This window comes from Hermetia illucens, chromosome 1 (genome assembly GCF_905115235.1).
Source record: "Hermetia illucens chromosome 1, iHerIll2.2.curated.20191125, whole genome shotgun sequence".
Classification (NCBI taxonomy): Eukaryota; Metazoa; Arthropoda; class Insecta; order Diptera; family Stratiomyidae; genus Hermetia; species Hermetia illucens.
Window position 1 is genome coordinate 135,086,475 of NC_051849.1, and position 23,009 is coordinate 135,109,483.

A 23,009-nucleotide genomic window follows, 5' to 3' on the forward strand; every position below is an offset into this window, starting at 1 on the left:
GGCTATGATAAAAACAATAGTGACTACAAAAAATGTGGTAATAAAAATGATGCTTTATTTCGAGACCAATATTGAGTATTAAAATAACTACGTCTTTAACTTAAACACTTTCAATGAAAGAATACTTGCGTTCGTGAATTGTAATAACTAATGTCGAAGACAATTACATAAAAAATATTACAGAAAACATTGATGGAACTGCACTTCATAAGACATTCTACTGTTTTTCTTACTTCTTAGGAAAATATATGTATGATTTGTTCGGTTTATGTTACATAAACTAACTCTAGATTTGTCATTTTCAGCTCTTCTACTTATAATACGTTCAATACTTTCTCTTTTATAACTGCTGCGTTCAAGGCTTATGATTACTGAACTTTTTCATTTGGATAAATGCCTTTTCTAAACGTGTTGTCTTTCCTACTACACTGATGTGAATATTATCTCAGAATATATTCTTAAATCGAATATCATTAAGCGGTTCATACAAATCTTTGAATCTTTTTAACTGAAACATGTTAATATCATGCACTTTGGTGTTGGCTTTAGTATTACATTTTGAGACAAAACAGAACTTGGTCCGACCAGGACCCACCTTATTTAAATATTATTGACTTTTTAGCTATTGTTGTATTTCAAATTATCTGGTATTAAGGTAAAAGTCCCTGATGTATATAACAGCGTGTTTTTCATACGAAGACGCGTAAAATAAGTACTTTCATTTTGTAAATCAAAAATACTATAAAATATGTATCTTATATATGGCAATAATCCTCTAACATACATAAAACTCTGCACTTAGCTAAAAACTAATTCATTTGACGATTCCGCATATCACGCAGTACATTCTCATGCTTATCCACTGCATGCTGATGCATTTCAAATGTATTCCTGAATAGCGCGCCACAGACAAGGCAAGCTAAACCTTCGCTACGATCGTTATCAATATGATATTGTATGTGTTTGTTCAAGTAGGACTGCTGGCTGTAGGATTTTCGGCAAATATGGCATGAATATGGCTTTTCGCCGCTGTGTATCTTCATATGAACAGTGAGGCTGGACGCTTGCGTAAACGATTTATCACAAATTTTACAATGGAATGGACGTTCTCCGGTGTGTATCCGCATATGCGTGTTTAAGCTGCCAGGTTGCGTGAATGATTTCTCGCAGATGGAACATTGGAAGGGTTTCTCCCCTGTATGGCATTTCATGTGCTGTACTAGCTCACTAGAATGTTTGTAAGCTTTACGGCAAATGGAGCATTGGTAGACAAGATCATAAGAATGAAGACGCATATGTTCAGCAAGCATGCTTGAGTGCTTAAATTCTTTATCACATTCAGTGCAAGCGAAAGTGTTTCCCTCGGCGTGCGCTTTCAGATGCAGTACTAAGCTGCTCGAATTTATAAAACCTGCAAATGAGAAAACCATTGGTTTATGATTAGAAAATATTTGCATCTTTTTAAGTGTTATTCAATCCTCGAGGTCACCGCGCCGCGAAAGTTATTCATCAACCGTGACACTTCGCGTGCTACTGACATTCGAAGTCTTAGAATTTGCACTGAAGTGACAACGTTGACCTATTATAACTTTGTTAATAATAATTCCATTTCCGGGAATAATTGAATTTTCTCGAAATTACATTGCGCAGAACACTTAAAGCAGCGAATAAAATTACATGAAAAGGTGCTTGACCGGCACACCACGGAGCGCTATTTTACGTACCGTGCCAAGTAAAGGATTTCACCAACTATATTTAAATAGCTCTACAATTGACATGTACTTACCTTTGTCACATAAATGGCATTGATGTGGTTTCTTTACCGCATGCGACCTCAGATGCACCATGAGACTGCTAGATTGTGTGAAAGCTTTCGAGCAAATATCACATTTATAAGGTTTTTCGCCACTATGTATACGAATATGGGTATTCAAGCTACCAATATGAGTGAATGTTTTATCACAAATGGAACATTGATACGGTTTGTTCAAAGTATGTGATCGTACGTGTTTTGCCAGATCTCCCGCATTCTGGAAAGACTTCTCACACTGCGAGCATTGGAAGCAGTTATTAATGAGCTGTCGTGAGTCGACTTTTTCGCGGCGGTTGCGTCGTTCATCCTGCCTGCCCAATTGTTCTGGAAGCTGACGTGCATAAAGTCCGTGCAAAGCTTCTCGCGGCATGTGCTGTGGGAAAATTCCGGTGCTAGATCCGGAAGAATTTTCATCATCGTGTTCCATCATTTGGGGACTGGGTGACGACTGTTCTCCTCTTTCACTTTTGTTATTTAAGGGCTGTTGTTTCATTTTCGAATTCGTTGGGAACTCATATAACCGTAGACGATCATCTTCATCATCATCATCGTCAGAATGCACCAATTCACAAATTGGCTCCATGATACTGGAATACTCGAAAGAATCTTCATCGTCTTCGTCCATTTCTTCATTTTTCAATTGTTGATGTCCGTTTAGATTCGAGTGGCACTTGCTCATATGTTGGTACAACATTTGAGGATTGTCGAAAACATCACCACAACACATACAATGAAACGTTAAATCTGGTCCAGAAAAACGTTGTTCATTGGAAGATTTCATAATTGGCGTTATTGTCAGCGGAAGGTTTGGATTAATGCCGTGAAACGGGGAGATGTGTACTTCCATTTTTACCAAAGTACAAAATTGTATATTTAACCTGAAAAATATAAAACCATATTTAAGTGACATGTTGCAGTGTTTAATAAATATTCTAAAATTATCGTAATTAAAGAAAAATCAAACATGCGGGAAAAGTACAAAATAATCAAAATTTGCTCAGATCTCTGCATGGCATTGTGACAGGAGGTCAATTGCGATAACAGACTGCACAAAAAATCATGTGCCATGCTTCCATATACACGGCTCCAAGATAATGCTTTGTATTCAGTTGGTCCCAGCTTGTGTAGTGTAACACAAGCTGTTAAAATCGAATGAAACAACAGCCAATGTTGGTTAACCAGCACTTTATGATGAAGTAAAAAATTAGACCGATTTATCGATCGTCTTATAAGATGATCAGTTCTTAAGGCGGGGGAATATTTAATGGCATTTATTGGTATGATATTCATAAAATAAAATATACACACACATCGCGGCTTTGCACATTATGAGAAATATCAAATTAAATGGCACTAAATGCAACTCAAATAGTGTCTTTCGCAGTTCTCAAAACGAATTCATTTAAGTTACTTATATTCAAAAGTAACTGCCGAAAAAACGAAAAATTCCACCAAATTGCGTGGTACAGTGTATTTGAGAGCTCCCTTACTGCACACGTATGCACGCATGCATCAGGCGAAAGGTATTTACTTTTTTAAGGTTTTGTGTAAACACAAAACCTTATTAAAATCGGTTTACTGTTTGTCTGTCCGTCACACGCATTTTTCTCGTAGGCGGTTATAGCGATTGACACCAGATTTGGTAGAAAGGTGGGAACTGTGAACGCTCACGCATATAGTGAGTTACATCCTTTTACGACGAATTTAAGGGAGGTCCCCATACATGCAAAAGGGGGTGTACATTATTTTTCATCAAATATAGTCATGTGGGGTATCAAATTAAAGGTCTCGGCTAGTTCTTTTCGAAGCCGGTTAGTTTTAACTTTTTTTGAAAAGGTGGGAAGTGCGGGGGTTTGAAAGTGGTCATTTCTTTAACGAATCCATTCGCAGGAACTACCAAACCGAAAAATCTGAAAAAAATCAGGGGACTGCCACTATATGGTGTCTAGGCTCCGAAATACCCTACATACCGATACCTGTTCAAATAAAGTTAACAATAGTACTTACTATAATTTTTAGTAATTGAAAGGAAAACCCCCCTTAAGTTCACCTTAGAATCACAAAATTTTGCAGCAATCTAGGTTACAGCATAGAGCATGATGCCAAATTTGGTGAAAATCGCACTATTACTAACAAAGTTATACTAGGTCAAAACTGTCGCTCCTCTGCAAATTCAAGACTATGAATGTCAACATCACTTGAAAGTGAATATTCTCACATAATATATGCATATTTTACCGGCTACATGCTAATGGGACAAATGCACACTCAAATCTCTTTATAAAAGAAATACACAAAACCTTTCATACTTGAAGCGTATGAAAGCCGGTTTCCCGACTTTTCCAATATAAAAACTAAAACTGGAAATACACATACATTTCAATATTCAAAAAAAAAATATTTATTTTATTATTCTGTTAAGGGAAGTTGCACATCGTCTTAAGGGGGCACCTCGATTTTATTTTTTTGGAAAAATCGATATCCCCAAAACACTAGTTTTGCGTTCAGTATACATTCAGAAACATAGTACAAAAGTTTATTTAAGTCTACGCACTCTAAAGATGTATCCATAGCGTATATCCTGAGTGCGCGCGAAAGTGTGATTTGGGAGGGATTCAAACAGCTGGCGATCGGAGAGGTATAGTTGCTTTTAGTATGCACATTCCCGCTCCATTCTAAATTTATACATCTGACACTCGTTTTTGTTGATACTTAGAAGCATTGAAAGTATTAATTTCTTTCAAATTAGTTGTGTTAACAGTTATTTACCTATATTTGTGCACTTTGAGCAAAAATCGTAAAAAAAGAAGTTTTTGGGTAATCAATTTACGAGTGAGCGTGATGAAAGTGTGGTTAGTGCATCTGCTAAGAAAACTCCGTTGAAGATGTGAGGAATGGTATTTGGGCAATTTTCTACCACAAGATTTCGACTGATGATAAGCCTCAACATACGAGTTGGCCTGCTGGGTCAGACTCACGGTGTAAATCCAGATTTGCTAAGTTTGAAAATTTTGTGCACTCTCCAGCGCTAGATGAAGAGACCTTTATAAAAAAAGATTTATGAAGATCTTACCACCAACGATCTACTAGAAAAGTGCATCGGAGCACACACACAAAACACAAATAAAAGCTTCAACGCTTATGTTTGGAATATAGCTCAAAAACACATATTTCCTAGAAAGACAATCGCTGAAATTACAACCTATTATGCTGTGTGCGTTTTTAATGAAAGACTTCAAACTTTATTAAAAATCATGGAAACCATGGGTATTTTGATTGGCAACACAGCAGCGGACTTTGTGCAGAGACAGCATTCGGATCAAGCAAGGCAATCAAAAGAACGCCGAATGAAGCTTAGGAAGGTTAAGGCACGGGAAAATGACTTTTTTGATTGAGTGTAAGATGTTTAGCGACTTACTTATAATTTAGCATGCATTTGGAATTTTTGATTTCCGAGGTCTCTGAATCGAGAAATCATGTCAACCAGGACTGTTGTGGCAGCCATTCTGGGTCACATTGGATTATAAAAATTAAAAAAAAAATGTATACTTTAATAAGTATTTTTGCATTTGTGGAAAAATTGTAGGATGATAAAAAAATTTACTGTAAAAAAAATTCTAGAAAATATGTGCAAAAGACTAGAGATGCCCCCTTAAAAGGACTATTGCGCCCCACCTCGGTAACATACAGTAGCGACGAAGAAAAAAAAACACAGAAAGCATTTTTTTCGGATAGGTGGTTCTGGTTTCGATTAAAAGTGTTATCTGACGGACCTTTTTAAGATTTTGGATGAAACCCACACATGCGAAAGAGAGGTGTGATGTATGGGGTATAAAATAAAAGGGTTTGATTGGGTGAAACATGGGGAAGTGTCAAAACTAATTTCGCGTATGAAATTTCAAGGACGATGGTGAAATATTGTTTCGTGCCTCGCTGCACAAACAACTCCACAAAAACTCCGCTGAAAGTTTTAGTTTAGTATTATTTCCCCCAAAGCCGTCCGTCGTCCTTGCACAACAACTACACTCCCCCCAATGCATTGTCTCTAGAACTTTTACATTAATTTAATTTCTCACACTTGTAAAATGGAAAATATGTTTAAACCAATCGATAGAGGCAAATATTAATCAACATTATTCTTAGTATAATTAATATGCGGTAAATAACATATTGAACTCTCGGTTTTGATACCTTTCTTTCTGGGACCTTGTACTAGTCAGAACAGGCTATATAGCCTGTTACTGTACGTTATGTTACGCTGAATTGAAGAATTTTCCATTTTTCTGTTAAAAATTGATTTATTACTTCAGAAGTAACAAGTAACAAACACTAAATCTTACGCTTTCACGCAAAAGATTCATATTTTTCGTTCCATGACGTCACATGAAGTGTCAGCCAATCACCGCATTTTCTTTTCTTTCTTTTCTTTTCCCTCAGGGGTCGTTAGCGATTGTTAAACGGGTCGCTTACGATACGGGGTGTGACGTCCCCGAGGTGCCCGAGTAAGTAGTTCTGTCCCCTAGCTGGCAGCATACCTGCGTCCTAGGTAGTAGCCTCGAGAAAGCTTCTCAGTGAAGAGCGAACCGCGAATGACCGGTACACGTCGGGACACACTGGGAGTCTCCGGAGCCGTCGACAACTCTCTGTCGGCGTCGACGGGGTGATGTGAGCGTAGCTCTGCCAAGGTGGTAGTTGCGACGTGTATCAGGAGCCAGCCCCTTCGGGACCCTGGTCGGGAAGTGTGCATTGAACCGGTGTTAGTAGACCGCGTTGCCCCGAGCGAGCGCTGATCCGTCCGTGAATTCCGGGATCAGCTAAGCGTAGGTCAGGCCTCAGGGAACTGGGGTAGGGGCTGTGTCCCCGAGGGTATACCCGTTCTTGACTATTGCGGCCCGCTCCCTTGCACACGATGCGCTGGTACCTTTTTCATGGAGAATATTCAGAAAATTATAAAAAAAACGTCGAAACAACAGACAAAGAGGAAGAGCTGGGCGCGTTTGGGCGGAGCACAAAAATGCGTCGTTCACCGCAGCAATCAGTGAAAGAAGCAACGAGGGCTGATATACCCGATGAGACACCGGGGCGCCCAAATAAAGAGGAAGCCTCATCAAGTGGTGCGACTGACCGTGCGGAGATGGCAACTCCATTACCTTGCAGTGCCCCTGTTTTGGGAGTAAGCTCAGTGAGAAACGCTAGTCCTGAGCAGATGGATTTGGACACGAATCGAGTGGAAGTGCATTCGAGAGGAAAGGCTCATCAGAAAGTGCGCAGCAGTGGTGAAACGTATGCGGTCGGCAACGTTCCTTCAGAGGAACGTCAGTAAATGCGTCAAAAACGGGCTGATGGAACTGGAGGAACTACTGGACCGCATTTCCTTTTATAGACGCACGTGGAGAGCAGCGGAAGACGATTGTAGAGCAGAAACAGTCGCACTCCCCGCTGAGAATGCTGCTTGCGTCAAACGGACCGCAGATAGCCCTCTGCAAAGTGAACAGGGGAAAAAGCGGAAAGAGGACGACGTGTCTGAAGGAGACTTTATCGAAGTAGTCTTCAAGGCCCAAAAAAAGAAGGCGAAAAAGGATAAAAAGAAACAACGGACTCCGGCGCCAGAGACACGTCTGTCCAAAAACAAGGAGGCTGCCAACCCAAAGCCAGTAGCGGAAAAAACGAGGAAACGAAGAGGGAATAGACCGTCGGCTCTGCTCATTAAGCCGACGGAAGGCAAGACATTTGCGGAAGTCCTTAGTGAAATCCGCTACAGGATGAAATCCGAGGAAAACGGAGCAGAGGTGTCTTCGATACGGAAAACGAGGAGTGGTGGAGTTCTCGTCGAACTGGGCTCAAAGACAACCAACAAGAGCACGTTCTGCGAAGCGGTCAAGGGGCTATTGGGGGAGAAGGCCCTTGTTTCCAGCCTAGAACCCATGTGCTCTCGAGAAATACGGGAGCTTGACTGCCTCACAGAAAAGGCCGAAGTATAGGAGGCGCTAAAGCGTGAATGTCCAGAGGTGACCAATGCCCGAGTAGGTATTACCTCTGTAAATGCTCGAGACCAAAAGCTCGCCGTGGTGGAAGTCCCCGAGCAATATGCGAGGAAACTCCTTAACAGCGGGAGAATCAAAATCAGATGGGTAGTATGCAGGGTACGAATGCGGATAGTCCCCACCAAGTGCTACAGGTGTCTGGACTATGGACACACGTCGGCAGCTTGCAAGGGTCCGGACAGGAGAACAGCATGCCGGAGATGCGGCCAAGCGGGTCATCAAGCGAAGACTTGCAAGGAAAGCGAGAGTTGTGTTCTCTGCAGGGATCGTGGTGCGTCTGGCGAAAGCGTCGCACACACTGCGGGCTCGGGACGGTGTCCGATCTTCAGGGCGGAATTGGAGAGGGCTAGGGTGCGAACGCCATGATCCGCATTTTGCAAATTAACATGCACCGGAGTGCAACTGCTCACCAGTTACAGCACAGTTCGCTGCGGAAGTAAATGCTGATCTAGTGCTGATTAGCGACCAATACCAAAACGAGGACCCGTCCTCATGGTATCTCGACTTATCGGGCACCGCTGCCATCTGGGTTCGGGACGACGTTCGACTTCGTGTTCTTGCCGAAGGCCGGGGGGACGGATTTGCCTGGATCCGGTGTTTAGGGATAACGTTTTTTAGCGTTTTCCTGACGCCGAATGAGTCGATTCCGGACTTTCAACGCCGGCTTGATGCTCTGGAGGACGCCGTTTCGAGCACCGAGGGACGAATCCTGGTTGGCGGTGATTTTAATGCCAGGGCTCTTGAATGGGGCATGCCTCAATCAGACTCCAGAGGGAAACGGATTCTGGAAATGGCGGCGAGAACCGGGCTCGTAATTTTAAACACCGGATCCACGCCAACGTTTCGGCGCCCAGGTTGTGAAGGAAGCATTCCTGACATCACTTTTGCGTCGGAATCTCTGGCATCATCAGTGGACGGGTGGCGAGTCCTAGAAGACTTCTCGGTAAGTGATCATCAGTACATTGCGTTCGAAGTGTTTGACGCTACTTGCCGGCGAGCACCAACACGACGTTCCCCCTGCGTGTGGAATGTCGCGAGGGTGAACATCGGAAGGTTCGTCGAAGCTCTTGGAGCAGGTAGGGCCGCGCTGGGGGGCACTCCGGGGGGTGGTGGTGTCGCAGCTGACACCGTCGTAAATTCAGTGATGAATCTGATAACGACGGCGTGTGAGGCTTCCATGCCCCGGAGAGGCCCCAGGCGCGACAAGCCTTCTATATACTGGTGGACGACGGAAATTGCCGGAAGGAGTGTCATAAGCTCCGCCGTTTGGCACAACGTTTGTACGCCAATGAGGAGGCATGTGCCATAAAGGCACAATATAGATCAGCAAAAAGGAGACTCCGCAGCGCTTTAAATAAAAGCAAAGTTCGCGGCTGGCAAAATCTTGTTAATGAGGTGAATGATGACCCGTGGGGATTTGGCTATAAGCTTGTCACTCGGAAAATCGGGGCTCTGCGGAAGCCCTGCATATTGAGCACCGACCAGATGGACCGCATTGTGCGGGCATTGTTCCCCAGACACCCTGTACGGGTTGATGTAAATAGCACGGAAAATGTCGTGGATTGCCCCCTTTTCACAATGAGAGAACTCGAAGAAGCGATTCTCACTATGAAAAACAGGAAGGCGCCAGGTCCTGATGGCATCCCGGCGGAAGTTTACAAACTGGTGTTTCGCCAACGGCCAGAATTGCTGCTCGAAGCGTTCAACGCGTGCTTGAAGGAGGGTATTTTTCCTTGTCGCTGGAAAGTGGCCAGACTCGCGTTGATCAGTAAGAGTAAAGGAGATCCGGAGCTCCCGTCTGCATACCGACCGCTGTGTATGCTTGACACAGCCGGAAAAGTGCTCGAGAAGCTCATCAGGGGTAGACTCGCTGAAGCGATCCGTGCTGCCGGGGACTTATCCGCAAGGCAGTTCGGGTTTAGAACAGGGAAATCTACAGTGGATGCTGTTATGGAGGTCGTAGATGCGTTTAATCGAGCCGGGGCACACAGCCGCCGATCTCGACGGATAGTGCTCCTCATAACGCTTGATGTCAGAAATGCCTTCAATTCCGTAAGATGGACAGATATGCTAGGCACACTAGAGAACTCCTTTCACGTGCCAAGCTATCTCTTGCGGATATTGAGGGATTATCTGAAAGACCGCTCCCTATTCTATGAGACGCTAGAGGGCCAGAGGAGAATGGAAATCACGTCGGGAGTAGCGCAGGGATCCATCCTAGGGCCGGACCTCTGGAACGCTTCCTACGATAGTCTGCTGAGACTCGATATGCCCGAAGAGTGGCGAATGGTCGGTTATGCAGACGACGTTGCGGCACTTGTTTTTTTTTGGGGAGTAGGGTAGGTGAATGCGTTTACGCACAGAGTGTTGGACTCCCGCAACAGCACGCTGGCGGACTACCAACTAAACACCTGCCTGTCATCAGAGAACTAGCCTGGAACCGTTTGACACATTACTTCCGGCTAGCCCTCCCGCTCTCCCGGCTTTGGGAGCCTTCAAGTCAGGGATTTCCTTTCACCAACGGGAGGGGAGGGGAGGAAGGGAGTTGTTAGTTCAGGGAACCCCTTACCGTCCGATTCCTCTGCCGGTCGAGTTCAATCTTCTTCGTAGTAAGAAGAGCCCGAACATAATGCGCAATACGATTCCAGCTGCCAGCGCTCTTCAGCATCTCTCTGACAATGTTGTCTGGAGAGAGCTCCCCTGTATCTGCATAAAGCTGCTGGCGGAGGCCGTCCCACCTCTCGCAAGAGAAAAAGGTGTGTTCAGCGTCATCCGCCACTCTATTGCAGAACACACAGTCAGGAGATCGCGCCTTCCCAACCCTGTGCAGGTAAGACTGAAAACCTCCATGCCCACTTAGAAGTTGGGTAAGGAAGTAATCAATCTCACCGTGCTTTCTGTTCAACCACGGGTCTAATTTGTCGATGAGCCGCGCAGTTCACCTGCCCCTTGGCTCATTTTGCCAAGAAAGCTGCCACTCGTTAAGGGTGCGTTGACGTTCTTCACGGGCAACCACCTCTCTTAAGTTTTCGCCCCTACGGCGATAGATAGCTTTGCGCTTCTTGGCAAGGAGGGCAACGGGGATCACTCCCGCAATCACCATCACAGCCGGTTCGGAGACAGTGCGATAAGCAGACGCCACTCGCAAAGCTCCCCGCCTCTGCACTTGAGCGAGGCATTTACGATGCACCTCCTTGCCAAGGGCATCAGCCCATACCTCCGCCCCATAGAGAAGGACGGACTGCGTTGCTCCCATGAGGAGACGTCTCCTAGTTGATATAGGGCCGCCGACATTCGCCATTAGCCGACTCAAGGCCGCGACTCCTGCTGCAGCACTGTCCGCGGCTGCTTTGATTTGCTCGAAGAAGCTCATCTTCGAGTCGAGCATTAAACCAAGGTATTTAACCGTTGGTTTTGACTCTATAGTCAACTCGCCGATCGATATGGGACGCAAGGTCGGGATTCTTCTTCTGGTCAGGATGACTACTTCGGTTTTTTCCAGCGCAAGGTTGAAACCGTGAGCAGTCATCCATCCGCTTACCCGTTGCATCAATATGCCAAGTCTGCTTTGCGCCTGTTCAACAGTGCGTCCGGCAACAAGTGCCGCAACGTCGTCTGCATAACCGACCAGGCGCGACTCTTCAGGCATATCGAGTCTCAGCAGACTATCGTAGGAAGCGTTCCAGAGGTCCGGCCCTAGGATGGATCCCTGCGCTACTCCCGACGTGATTTCCATCCTCCTCTGGCCCTCTAGCGTCTCATAGAACAGGGAGCGGTCTTTCAGATAATCCCTCAATATCCGCAAGAGATAGCTTGGCACGTGAAAGGAGTTCTCTAGTGTGCCTAGCATATCTGTCCATCTTACGGAATTGAAGGCATTTCTGACATCAAGCGTTATGAGGAGCACTATCCGTCGAGATCGGCGGCTGTGTGCCCCGGCTCGATTAAACGCATCTACGACCTCCATAACAGCATCCACTGTAGATTTCCCTGTTCTAAACCCGAACTGCCTTGCGGATAAGTCCCCGGCAGCACAGATCGCTTCAGCGAGTCTACCCCTGATGAGCTTCTCGAGCACTTTTCCGGCCGTGTCAAGCATACACAGCGGTCGGTATGCAGACGGGAGCTCCGGATCTCCTTTACCCTTACGGATCAACGCGAGTCTGGCCACTTTCCAGCGACAAGGAAAAATGCCCTCCTTCAAGCACGCGTTGAACGCTTCGAGCAGCAATTCTGGCCGTTGGCGGAACACCAGTTTGTAAACTTCCGCCGGGATGCCATCAGGACCTGGCGCCTTCCTGTTTTTCATAGTGAGAACCGCTTCTTCGAGTTCTCCCATTGTGAAAAGGGGGCAATCCACGATGCTTTCCGCGCTGTTTACATCAAGCCGTACAGGGTGTCTGGGGAACAATGCCCGCACAATGCGGTCCATCTGGTCGGTGCTCAGTATGCAGGGCTTCCGCAGAGCCCCGATTTTCCGAGTGACAAGCTTATAGCCAAGTCCCCACGGGTCATCATTCACCTCATTAATAAGATTTTGCCAGCCGCGAGCTTTGCTTTTATTTATAGCGCTGCGGAGTCTCCTTTTTGCTGATCTATATTGTGCCTTTATGGCACATGCCTCCTCGTTGGCGTACAAACGTTGTGCCAAACGGCGGGGCTTATGACACTCCTTCCGTAGGTCGGCAATTTCCGCCGTCCACCAGTATATAGAAGGCTTGTCGCGCCTGGGGCCTCTCCGGGGCATGGAAGCCTCACACGCCGTCGTTATCAGATTCATCACTGAATTTACGACGGTGTCAGCTGCGACACCACCACCCCCCGGAGTGCCCCCCAGCGCGGCCCTACCTGCTCCAAGAGCTTCGACGAACCTTCCGATGTTCACCTTCGCGACATTCCACACGCAGGGGGAACGTCGTGTTGGTGCTCGCCGGCAAGTAGCGTCAAACACTTCGAACGCAATGTACTGATGATCACTTGCCGAGAAGTCTTCTAGGACTCGCCACCCGTCCACCGATGATGCCAGAGATTCCGACGCAAAAGTTATGTCGGGAATGCTTCCTTCACAACCTGAGCGCCGAAACGTTGGCGTGGATCCGGTGTTTAAAATTACGAGCCCGGTTCTCGCCGCCATTTCCAGAATCCGTTTCCCTCTGGAGTCTGATTGAGGCATGCCCCATTCAAGAGCCCTGGCATTAAAATCACCGCCAACCAGGATTCGTCCCTCGGTGCTCGAAACGGCGTCCTCCAGAGCATCAAGCCGGCGTTGAAAGTCCGGAATCGACTCATTCGGCGTCAGGAAAACGCTAAAAAACGTTATCCCTAAACACCGGATCCAGGCAAATCCGTCCCCCCGGCCTTCGGCAAGAACACGAAGTCGAACGTCGTCCCGAACCCAGATGGCAGCGGTGCCCGATAAGTCGAGATACCATGAGGACGGGTCCTCGTTTTGGTATTGGTCGCTAATCAGCACTAGATCAGCATTTACTTCCGCAGCGAACTGTGCTGTAACTGGTGAGCAGTTGCACTCCGGTGCATGTTAATTTGCAAAATGCGGATCATGGCGTTCGCACCCTAGCCCTCTCCAATTCCGCCCTGAAGATCGGACACCGTCCCGAGCCCGCAGTGTGTGCGACGCTTTCGCCAGACGCACCACGATCCCTGCAGAGAACACAACTCTCGCTTTCCTTGCAAGTCTTCGCTTGATGACCCGCTTGGCCGCATCTCCGGCATGCTGTTCTCCTGTCCGGACCCTTGCAAGCTGCTGACGTGTGTCCATAGTCCAGACACCTGTAGCACTTGGTGGGGACTATCCGCATTCGTACCCTGCATACTACCCATCTGATTTTGATTCTCCCGCTGTTAAGGAGTTTCCTCGCATATTGCTCGGGGACTTCCACCACGGCGAGCTTTTGGTCTCGAGCATTTACAGAGGTAATACCTACTCGGGCATTGGTCACCTCTGGACATTCACGCTTTAGCGCCTCCTATACTTCGGCCTTTTCTGTGAGGCAGTCAAGCTCCCGTATTTCTCGAGAGCACATGGGTTCTAGGCTGGAAACAAGGGCCTTCTCCCCCAATAGCCCCTTGACCGCTTCGCAGAACGTGCTCTTGTTGGTTGTCTTTGAGCCCAGTTCGACGAGAACTCCACCACTCCTCGTTTTCCGTATCGAAGACACCTCTGCTCCGTTTTCCTCGGATTTCATCCTGTAGCGGATTTCACTAAGGACTTCCGCAAATGTCTTGCCTTCCGTCGGCTTAATGAGCAGAGCCGACGGTCTATTCCCTCTTCGTTTCCTCGTTTTTTCCGCTACTGGCTTTGGGTTGGCAGCCTCCTTGTTTTTGGACAGACGTGTCTCTGGCGCCGGAGTCCGTTGTTTCTTTTTATCCTTTTTCGCCTTCTTTTTTTGGGCCTTGAAGACTACTTCGATAAAGTCTCCTTCAGACACGTCGTCCTCTTTCCGCTTTTTCCCCTGTTCACTTTGCAGAGGGCTATCTGCGGTCCGTTTGACGCAAGCAGCATTCTCAGCGGGGAGTGCGACTGTTTCTGCTCTACAATCGTCTTCCGCTGCTCTCCACGTGCGTCTATAAAAGGAAATGCGGTCCAGTAGTTCCTCCAGTTCCATCAGCCCGTTTTTGACGCATTTACTGACGTTCCTCTGAAGGAACGTTGCCGACCGCATACGTTTCACCACTGCTGCGCACTTTCTGATGAGCCTTTCCTCTCGAATGCACTTCCACTCGATTCGTGTCCAAATCCATCTGCTCAGGACTAGCGTTTCTCACTGAGCTTACTCCCAAAACAGGGGCACTGCAAGGTAATGGAGTTGCCATCTCCGCACGGTCAGTCGCACCACTTGATGAGGCTTCCTCTTTATTTGGGCGCCCCGGTGTCTCATCGGGTATATCAGCCCTCGTTGCCTCTTTCACTGGTCGCTGCGGTGAACGACGCATCTTTGTGCTCCGCCCAAACGCACCCAGCTCTTTCTCCTTGTCTGTTGTTTCGTCGTTTTTTTTTTATAATTTTCAGAATGTTCTCCATGAAAAAGGTACCAGCGCATCGTGTGCAAGGGAGCGGGCCGCAATAGTCAAGAACGGGTATACCCTCGGGGACACAGCCCCTACCCCAGTTCCCTGAGGCCTGACCTACGCTTAGCTGATCCCGGAATTCACGGACGGATCTGCGCTCGCTCGGGGCAACGCGGTCTACTAACACCGGTTCAATGCACACTTCCCGACCAGGGTCCCGAAGGGGCTGGCTCCTGATACACGTTGCAACTACCACCTTGGCAGAGCTACGCTCACATCACCCCGTCGACGCCGACAGAGAGTTGTCGACGGCTCCGGAGACTCCCAGTGTGTCCCGACGTGTACCGGTCATTCGCGGTTCGCTCTTCACTGAGAAGCTTTCTCGAGGCTACTACCTAGGACGCAGGTATGCTGCCAGCTAGGGGGCAGAACTACTTACTCAGGCACCTCGGGGACGTCACACCCCGTATCGTAAGCGACCCGTTTAAAAATCGCTAACGACCCCTGAGGGGCTGCGGCACTTGTTGCCGGACGCACTGTTGAACAGGCGCAAAGCAGACTTGGCATATTGATGCAACGGGTAAGCGGATGGATGACTGCTCACGGTTTCAATCTTGCGCTGGAAAAAACCGAAGTAGTCATCTTGACCAGAAGGAGAATCCCGACCTTGCGTCCCATATCGATCGGCGAGTTGACTATAGAGTCAAAACCAGCGATTAAATACCTTGGTTTAGTGCTCGACTCGAAGATGAGCTTCTTCGAGCAAATCAAAGCAGCCGCGGACAGGGCTGCAGCAGGAGTCGCGGCCTTGAGTCGGCTAATGGCGAATGTCGGCGGCCCTATATCAACTAGGAGACGTCTTCTCATGGGAGCAACGCAGTCCGTCCTCCTCTATGGTGCGGAGGTATGGGCTGATACCCCTGACAAGAAGGTGCATCGTAAACGCCTCGCTCAAGTGCAGAGGCGGGGAGCTTTGCGAGTGGCGTCTGCTTATCGCACCGTCTCCGAACCGGCTGTGGTGATGATTGCGGGAGTGATCCCCGCTCCTTACCAAGGAACGCAAAGCTATCTATCGCCGTAAGGGCGAAAACTTAAGAGAAGTGGTTGCCGGTGAAGAACGTCAACGCATCCTTAACGAGTGGCAACTTTCTTGGCAAAATGAGCCAAGGGCAAGTGGACTGCGCGGCTCATCGACAAATTAGACCCATGGTTGAACAGAAAGCACGGTGAGATTGATTACTTCCTTACCCAACTTCTAAGTGGGCATGGAGGTTTTCAGTCTTACCTGCACAGGGTTGGGATGGCGCGATCTCCTGATTGTGTGTTCTGCAATAGAGTGGCGGATGACGCTGAACACACCTTTTTCTCTTGCGAGAGGTGGGACGGCCTCCGCCAGCAGCTTTATGCAGATACAGGGGAGCTCTCTCCAGACAACATTGTCAGAGAGATGCTGAAGAGCGCTGGCAGCTGGAATCGTATTGCGCATTATGTTCGGGCTCTTCTTACTACGAAGAAGATTGAACTCGACCGGCAGAGGAATCGGACGGTAAGGGGTTCCCTGAACTAACAACTCCCTTCCTCCCCTCCCCTCCCGTTGGTGAAAGGAAATCCCTGACTTGAAGGCTCCCAAAGCCGGGAGAGCTAGCCCGAAGTAATGTGTCAAACGATTCCAGGCTAGTTCTCTGATGACAGGCAGGTGTTTAGTTGGTAGTCCGCCAGCGTGCTGTTGCGGGAGTCCAACACTCTGTGCGTAAACGCATTCACCTACCCTACTCCCAAAAAAAAAAAAATCACCGCATTTTCTTTTCCGCCTTGTAAGAATTCAATTTTTAAATTATCATTATTAATGCGCGTTCCGAATCGGTTTTTTTTCAACGGATATGTAATTGGGCAAGTGAAACTCCTATTTCGGCGTAAAAAAAAACATACAGTTCTAACGCGGGGCGTCTATTGTCCCACCTCCTTGAAGTGTGGCCTATCCACTGGAACTTCCACGCCGCCCAAATGCTTCGTTTACGATAGTGGCAGGCAAGCGCACTCCGATGATACGACGCAGACAGATTAGGCGATGACGGCTTCACGGTTTCTTATCATAGCAGAGGCAAATCACCAGATGCTGCCTCACCTCTGCCCTGGGAGCAGCGTGATCGACCCCTGGGCAGATGTGAGGCAGCGTCTGATGATTTGCCTCTACCCTGGCAAGAAACCGTAAAGCCGTCATCGCCTAATATTTTTACAGTTTGGGTGCTCACCTAAATGAGGGATCCATGGACCAAAAAAGAGGGGGTAAGTTGCTTCCCATTTGGTCCGGTCCGGCATCAAGTTTGGAGCTTTTGGATTACAGTGGAATTCACTTTCCATGTGCTACTCCCATACAGCAACAGAGAAAGAACATTAGCACAGAACAGTCGCAACTTGACCTTGGTGCTGAGATAACTACATTTCCATATTTTCGACAGGGCAGCGAAAGCGGATCTAACGCTCTTAATGCATCAGACAGCACCCAGTTTAGTGCCACCGTCGACAGAAACCACGTTTCCTAGATACTTGCCCATTGATGCAATCACAGGCACTTTTCTCAGGAACAGCTATAATCATTGAGACGAAATTTGGTGAGAAGCTGGGGACTGTGAACGCCCAGACATGCAGTGAATGATATCCTTCTATGTGGAGATTTAGGGGGTTCCCATACATGTAAAAGGGGGGTGTAAAATTTTTTTTCACCGAATATAGTCATGTGGGGTATCAAATGAAAGGTCTCTATTAGTACTTTTTGAAGCTTTGAAGCCTTCAACTCCTTGTGTTTATCGATTCGCTTACACAATCCTTCTGGACGTGGCCGACGACTTATGTAGCAACCGAGAAAAGAGTATTTTTGATGGCGGTCATTACATCAATATTTTCTGACGGGTTACTCAATATATTTCAGCAAGATAGCTCTCCCTCTGTCGAGCGGCAGTTGGATCATACAAGCGGGCCATATTGAACTTCGGCGATTGAAGCTCCCCAACCCTGCGAGAAGTGGCAGAGGGAACACGCAAGCGAACGTAAGCAAACATCAGATGTGATTCCTTTCGAGGCTGATGTCGGCGCTTCTCTTGTTTCGCACATCCACGAGACTCCACTCCTAAATCTACTGCTGAACGCAAAGTGGTCAACTTGATTGCTCATACGGTGTCAGTCAGTTGAAACCCAACTGACATTATGGTAGGCTCTGTGTTCGAACAATGTGCCACCAATGACAAGGCGATTGAAGTTGCAGAAACCCATGAAACCCTAACCATTACCGTTGCGGTCACCAAGACTGCTTTCCCATCACATCTACGATCCCACCTTGGCATTTATATCACCCATCTCGATCACAATGTTACCTTTAGGAAGCTTCCACTGAATCGCATTTAATTGCTCATAGAAAGAATCCTTCTCAACTACATCGGAAGTCTCCGTTTGTGTGTAGCATTGTACAATTGTGATACTCCTTAACCTGGACCGAAATCTAGCAATTAGAAGTCTGTTAGAAACCGGCTCAATTCGATGTGACACTTACATTTTATCTCTTAGGGAATATCAATTTGACGCAAGAGGCAATTTTGCCCTACTGTAACTTTGTTAATAATATATTTTTAAATTGTAAAAATAGATATCCGCATAGCTTAGTGGTTAGAACACGATGCTGTCGTACGGGAGATGGCGGTTCAAATCTCACTGGCGACAGTGGTATTTGTATCGCGATTTGGCGCAGATACCAGTCAACTCAGCTGTGAATGAGTACCTAAGTCAAATCAGGGTAATAATCTCGGGCAGTGCAATGCTGACCACATTGCCTCGTACAGGCTACCGTGTAGTGTACGGTTACAGTTTTGAATGAAGTGCTCTAACACATTTCAAGGCTCTGATTCAATATGGATTGTTGGGCCAACGATTATTATTATTGAAAATAGATTAATATATTATACTATAAATATATTAATATCATATTAATATTTTACTAACTTAAGGGGGTCATCCCGTGTGAAAGTCGCTTTTGGTTTTTTTTTAGAATTTTTTTGTAAAGAACTGGATGAAGATACAAATACGAATTTATCACCATATATTTATTAATATCTTGAGCGTGCATGGTCATTTTTCCAGGCCGATCGCAAAGATCGTTGTTGAAATACAGAGCAATTTATACACCCATCTCCAAAAAAGATGTTTTTCTGCTGGTACGCTAGAGAGCGCTGCGATCATCTTAAAGAAAAAAAGTTAACTGCATTTTAGCGTGCAAACTTAACTACAGGACGCAAACTAGGATTATTAAAAAATATTAAAAGCTAAATTTTTAGTGCCGTGTTAAACTTTTTTTTGTGAATTTTGGCGGCTTCTTCAATGAATAAAAAAAAAAACTACAGAATGAATCGCAATTATTCTAGTTTGCGGACGGTAGAAATATGTTCTGAATAAGTCGTGAAAATTTCAAAGAGTTTCATTGGATAGATTTTGGGCTATGGTGCCAGCCGATTTTCAACATTCAGTTTCGAGAAAAACCCAATTGAAAAGTAGAATGCGATTTTTAGCCATAAAACCTTAACTGACCATTAATTTGCTATACCTTGTCAATAAACCTTAGGTTTCTTCCAAAAACACATGTACATCCTTGGCTTCAATTCTTATATTTTTAGCAAAGTCATTCGGACCGATAAATACGCGCTTTATCACGGCGACCGACATAAATCTGGCATGTGACTTATTACGTGTTTAACACTATAATTTCCGAAGAACTCCGAATATCAAAAAATCACTTTCCCCATATATTCTACATTATATCTAGATACAATTGATGCCAAGAAAAAAAATTCGATTCCGGGGATCTGACACACAGGATGACCTACCTTAAGCCGATAACGGTATGAAGAATATTTCGTGGCCTCGACATGATTTTTTCAGATTTTTCTGGTGGATTCTGAGAATGGCTCCTTAATTTAAGTGATCTTATTATGACCCCTTAACTCCCCCCGTTTCGCAACCGACTTTAGAAAGTACTAATCGAGGTTTTTCACTTGACACTCCACACAACTATATTCAGTGAAAAAATGTTTACACCCACTTTTCCATGTATGGAGACCCCCCCAAATTCATCCTAGGATGATTTAACCCACTGCACGCGTAGACGTTCAGTTGCTACCTTTAAACCAAATTTAATGTCAATAGGTGTAATGATTTCTGAGAAAAGTGCGTATGACAGACAGACAGTAAACCGATTTTAATAAGATATAGCTTTAAAAAAAAACATTTAAGTTTTTAACATCTTCAGTCAATCGGAAAAAAGTGTGAAAATAGTCAACAGAGTGGACTGACAAAATCATCCTGTACACTAGTGTTCCCTGACCACGTGCTTCTCAATCGAAACGTCAATCCCAACAAACAAAACGTTCGAGCGCAACCCGATCGCGAAAACTCTCTCGGGGTGGCACGCCGGCCGGCACTTTGCCGAGCTTTCTCATCAACGGTCTCGTGGTTGATCTTTGCCGGTACACCGGCACAGCGAGTACAGCTCCATCGCGATACTCTGCAACAAAGGGAGCACTTCTGGTTTCCTAAACCAAATTTCTGCTGCAAATAATTAGATCTGAACGATTTCACTTATAAATTGTTCCACCATTTATCAACTAATGAGTGACGTAATATTGATACTTAGAATTTATTTCATTACAATTAAAAAATATGAATAATTCCAGACAGCAAAAATTAAAAGCGTCCATACTATGGCGCCTCGTTTCTGCTTCTTTTTCTTTTTCGATTCAATTTATTCTAAAACTTCGAAATAAGTATTAATGATGGAATTATCGATTTTACTCAGAACTGAGGGGACTGAAGTGCCTCTGTAAAATGTGAATATATTAATTCCACTTTTGTTCGTATTGTGATCGCATTTGCCTTACGCCAGACCAAAAGATGGGGAGGAAAACTTTATCTTTCGAGTGCTGAACATGCAAGGGTGAAGGACACAGCAGCAAGAGATGTTAAACTTATCCAGTCCCTCCCCCACCCCTTACGCTTCCTGCGCGTCTACTGCACCCAGTCATTTAACAAATTTATAGAATTTATATTTTAATGTTCTCACAGTTCGCACACACACCGATACTGCTTGTAGTGCGCTCATGTCCCCCGCTCACCCGCCCGCGACTTTAACATTGCACAAGGGACTAAGCGCCTAAACAAACCATGCTTCAGACAAAGAATTATCCCACCACGAAAACACTAATTATTAGGATATGATTTTCTCTCACTGCCATGCGGGAGACATATTGCTAATTAAGAAATTTAGTTGGAGATATGGCCCTAGTAAGTGCCTGGGAACATGCATTCTTCGGGAACCAGAAAGAATGATTGCGAATTTCGTGCGTTCTGTGAAATGTTAGCTCTCGATTGATTCTTTACCGGGCCAACATACTTGCAATTACATTTATAGGCAACCAATTAAGCTTACCAGCATATACAAAAGTTCTCCTCAAGTACTGGAAATCACGAGTCGACAATGAACAACACCCACGCCGTTCGCACAGGCCGCTTTATTGTCCTTTTTTCTCGGTCCTAACAGAAAAGTTATGTTCTCTGTCCTCCGCACAATTCACTAATAATCCAACTCAATATAGTCATTCACACATGTTCGATCCAACGTTCATTACCCGCACAAATCAACATTTCATTCCCATTTCTTCAATAATCTTACAATTACATTGCGCGGACATCCGTTTCAACGCGAACAAGGGTTTAGAATGCCAAAAAGGCAACCAGGCCGATATCTTTTAGAAGCAGACGTTTTGTTTAGACATTCCAGGCTTTTACAAACATGCACAAAACAAATTATCAAAAAATAGAACAAGTTTGGATTCAAACAAAACACGAGTAACTTTACAGGAGCACCTTTGACAAGAATACTGGACGCAAATAAGAGAACCGTAAGCAGACAGGCATACAACGAAAAATGAATCGTTCGGTACAATCGCGCACAGATCACGAATCTCAAAGTTGATTTGTGTGCGTTTTGTTTTGTATTTGCCTCCAGCCAGATATGGACTAGATTCAAGAATGAACTAGTACTTTAAAATATTAACAAAATTCTATGCACTCAAAAGCTGCACAGAAGTTAAGACAGAGTCATTGAACGCTTCACTCCCATGGCTGGAGCAGTATTCCTACTCTGCTTTAACTTACATAATTCTGAAGTTGTTGCAGATGAATGAGAATAAGGAAATTTTTTCTGCTGAATGGCACCTACATTTCTGTTAAGTACTTACAAATAGTTAGCAGTTGATATGTTTATGAGATCGTATGTCTCGGTTGTGCGTTTTGCCGTAAAACCATAACCGTGAGAAATTCTACCAGGAATAAGGTTTTGTAACTTATTATAATACTCAAAGTCTCAATATTACAGCACCAAGTTAAGCGAAAAAGCACATAATATATACTAATATAGCTTTGCATTAAAGTTGAGTATTAGTAAAACACATTCGAATTGATACGCTGTTAAAACAATTAGACTAAGGAAAATCCAGCATGAATGAATTAGTAGACACCTTGGAAGGTGAAATAAAAAGCAATTGAAAAAGATCGAAATTTGTGTTTTAGCAACCTGTGGACTTTGAAAATTATACTGTAAACACAACACACGCCATTATATTTAGTAGCCGAAAAGACCTCAAGTGCCCACTTTCTCTAATTTAAGAATGCATTCGAGTAGCTTCGGATGAAAATTCGGGCAAAATTCCAGAAATACGTACTTAATTTGATGACCATATTCACATTGTGTTAACAGATAAGTAAAGTACCTCAGACTTATTCACCGAACCTAGGTTCAGGTGGACATTCGGGCAAAATTCCAGAAATGCTTCCTTTATTTGATGACCATATTCGCATTGTATTAACAGATAAGTAAAATATCTCAGACTTGCCTACACGCGCGGTATTTGTTGTTTTTATATTATTGCACCGAGAAATAGTAAAAAAGTCGACAGCTAACTGGTCGACCTCATTGGCTGGAAAAATAATTAAAAATAATAAGGGAAACAAAACAAGTAGGTGGAGAATATTTTCCCAAGGTTAACTAAGCCCATATTATATTTAGTTTTTCTCTAGCTTGC

General features: G+C 45.3%; 1 protein-coding gene across 1 annotated transcript; it reads right to left on the reverse strand.

Moving 5' to 3' along the window:
- Nucleotides 1-33: 33 nt before the first annotated feature.
- Nucleotides 34-21,877, reverse strand: LOC119646747 (zinc finger protein 664). Its single transcript, XM_038047324.1, has 3 exons — nt 21,356-21,877; nt 1,787-2,691; nt 34-1,411 (listed from the first exon to the last, which is right to left on the reverse strand). Exons 2-3 carry the CDS (start codon nt 2,658-2,660, stop codon nt 810-812), a joined length of 1,476 nt encoding a protein of 491 aa, XP_037903252.1. The 5' UTR covers nt 2,661-2,691; nt 21,356-21,877; the 3' UTR covers nt 34-809.
- Nucleotides 21,878-23,009: the final 1,132 nt, after the last annotated feature.

Coding starts and splice junctions, on each gene's coding strand:
- LOC119646747 (XM_038047324.1), bottom strand. CDS start 2,660: ATGGAAGTACACATCTCCCCGTTTCACGGCATTAATCCAAACCTTCCG. Junction 1,412..1,786: donor ATGCCATTTATGTGACAAAG/GTAAGTACATGT, acceptor TCTCATTTGCAG/GTTTTATAAATTCGAGCAGC.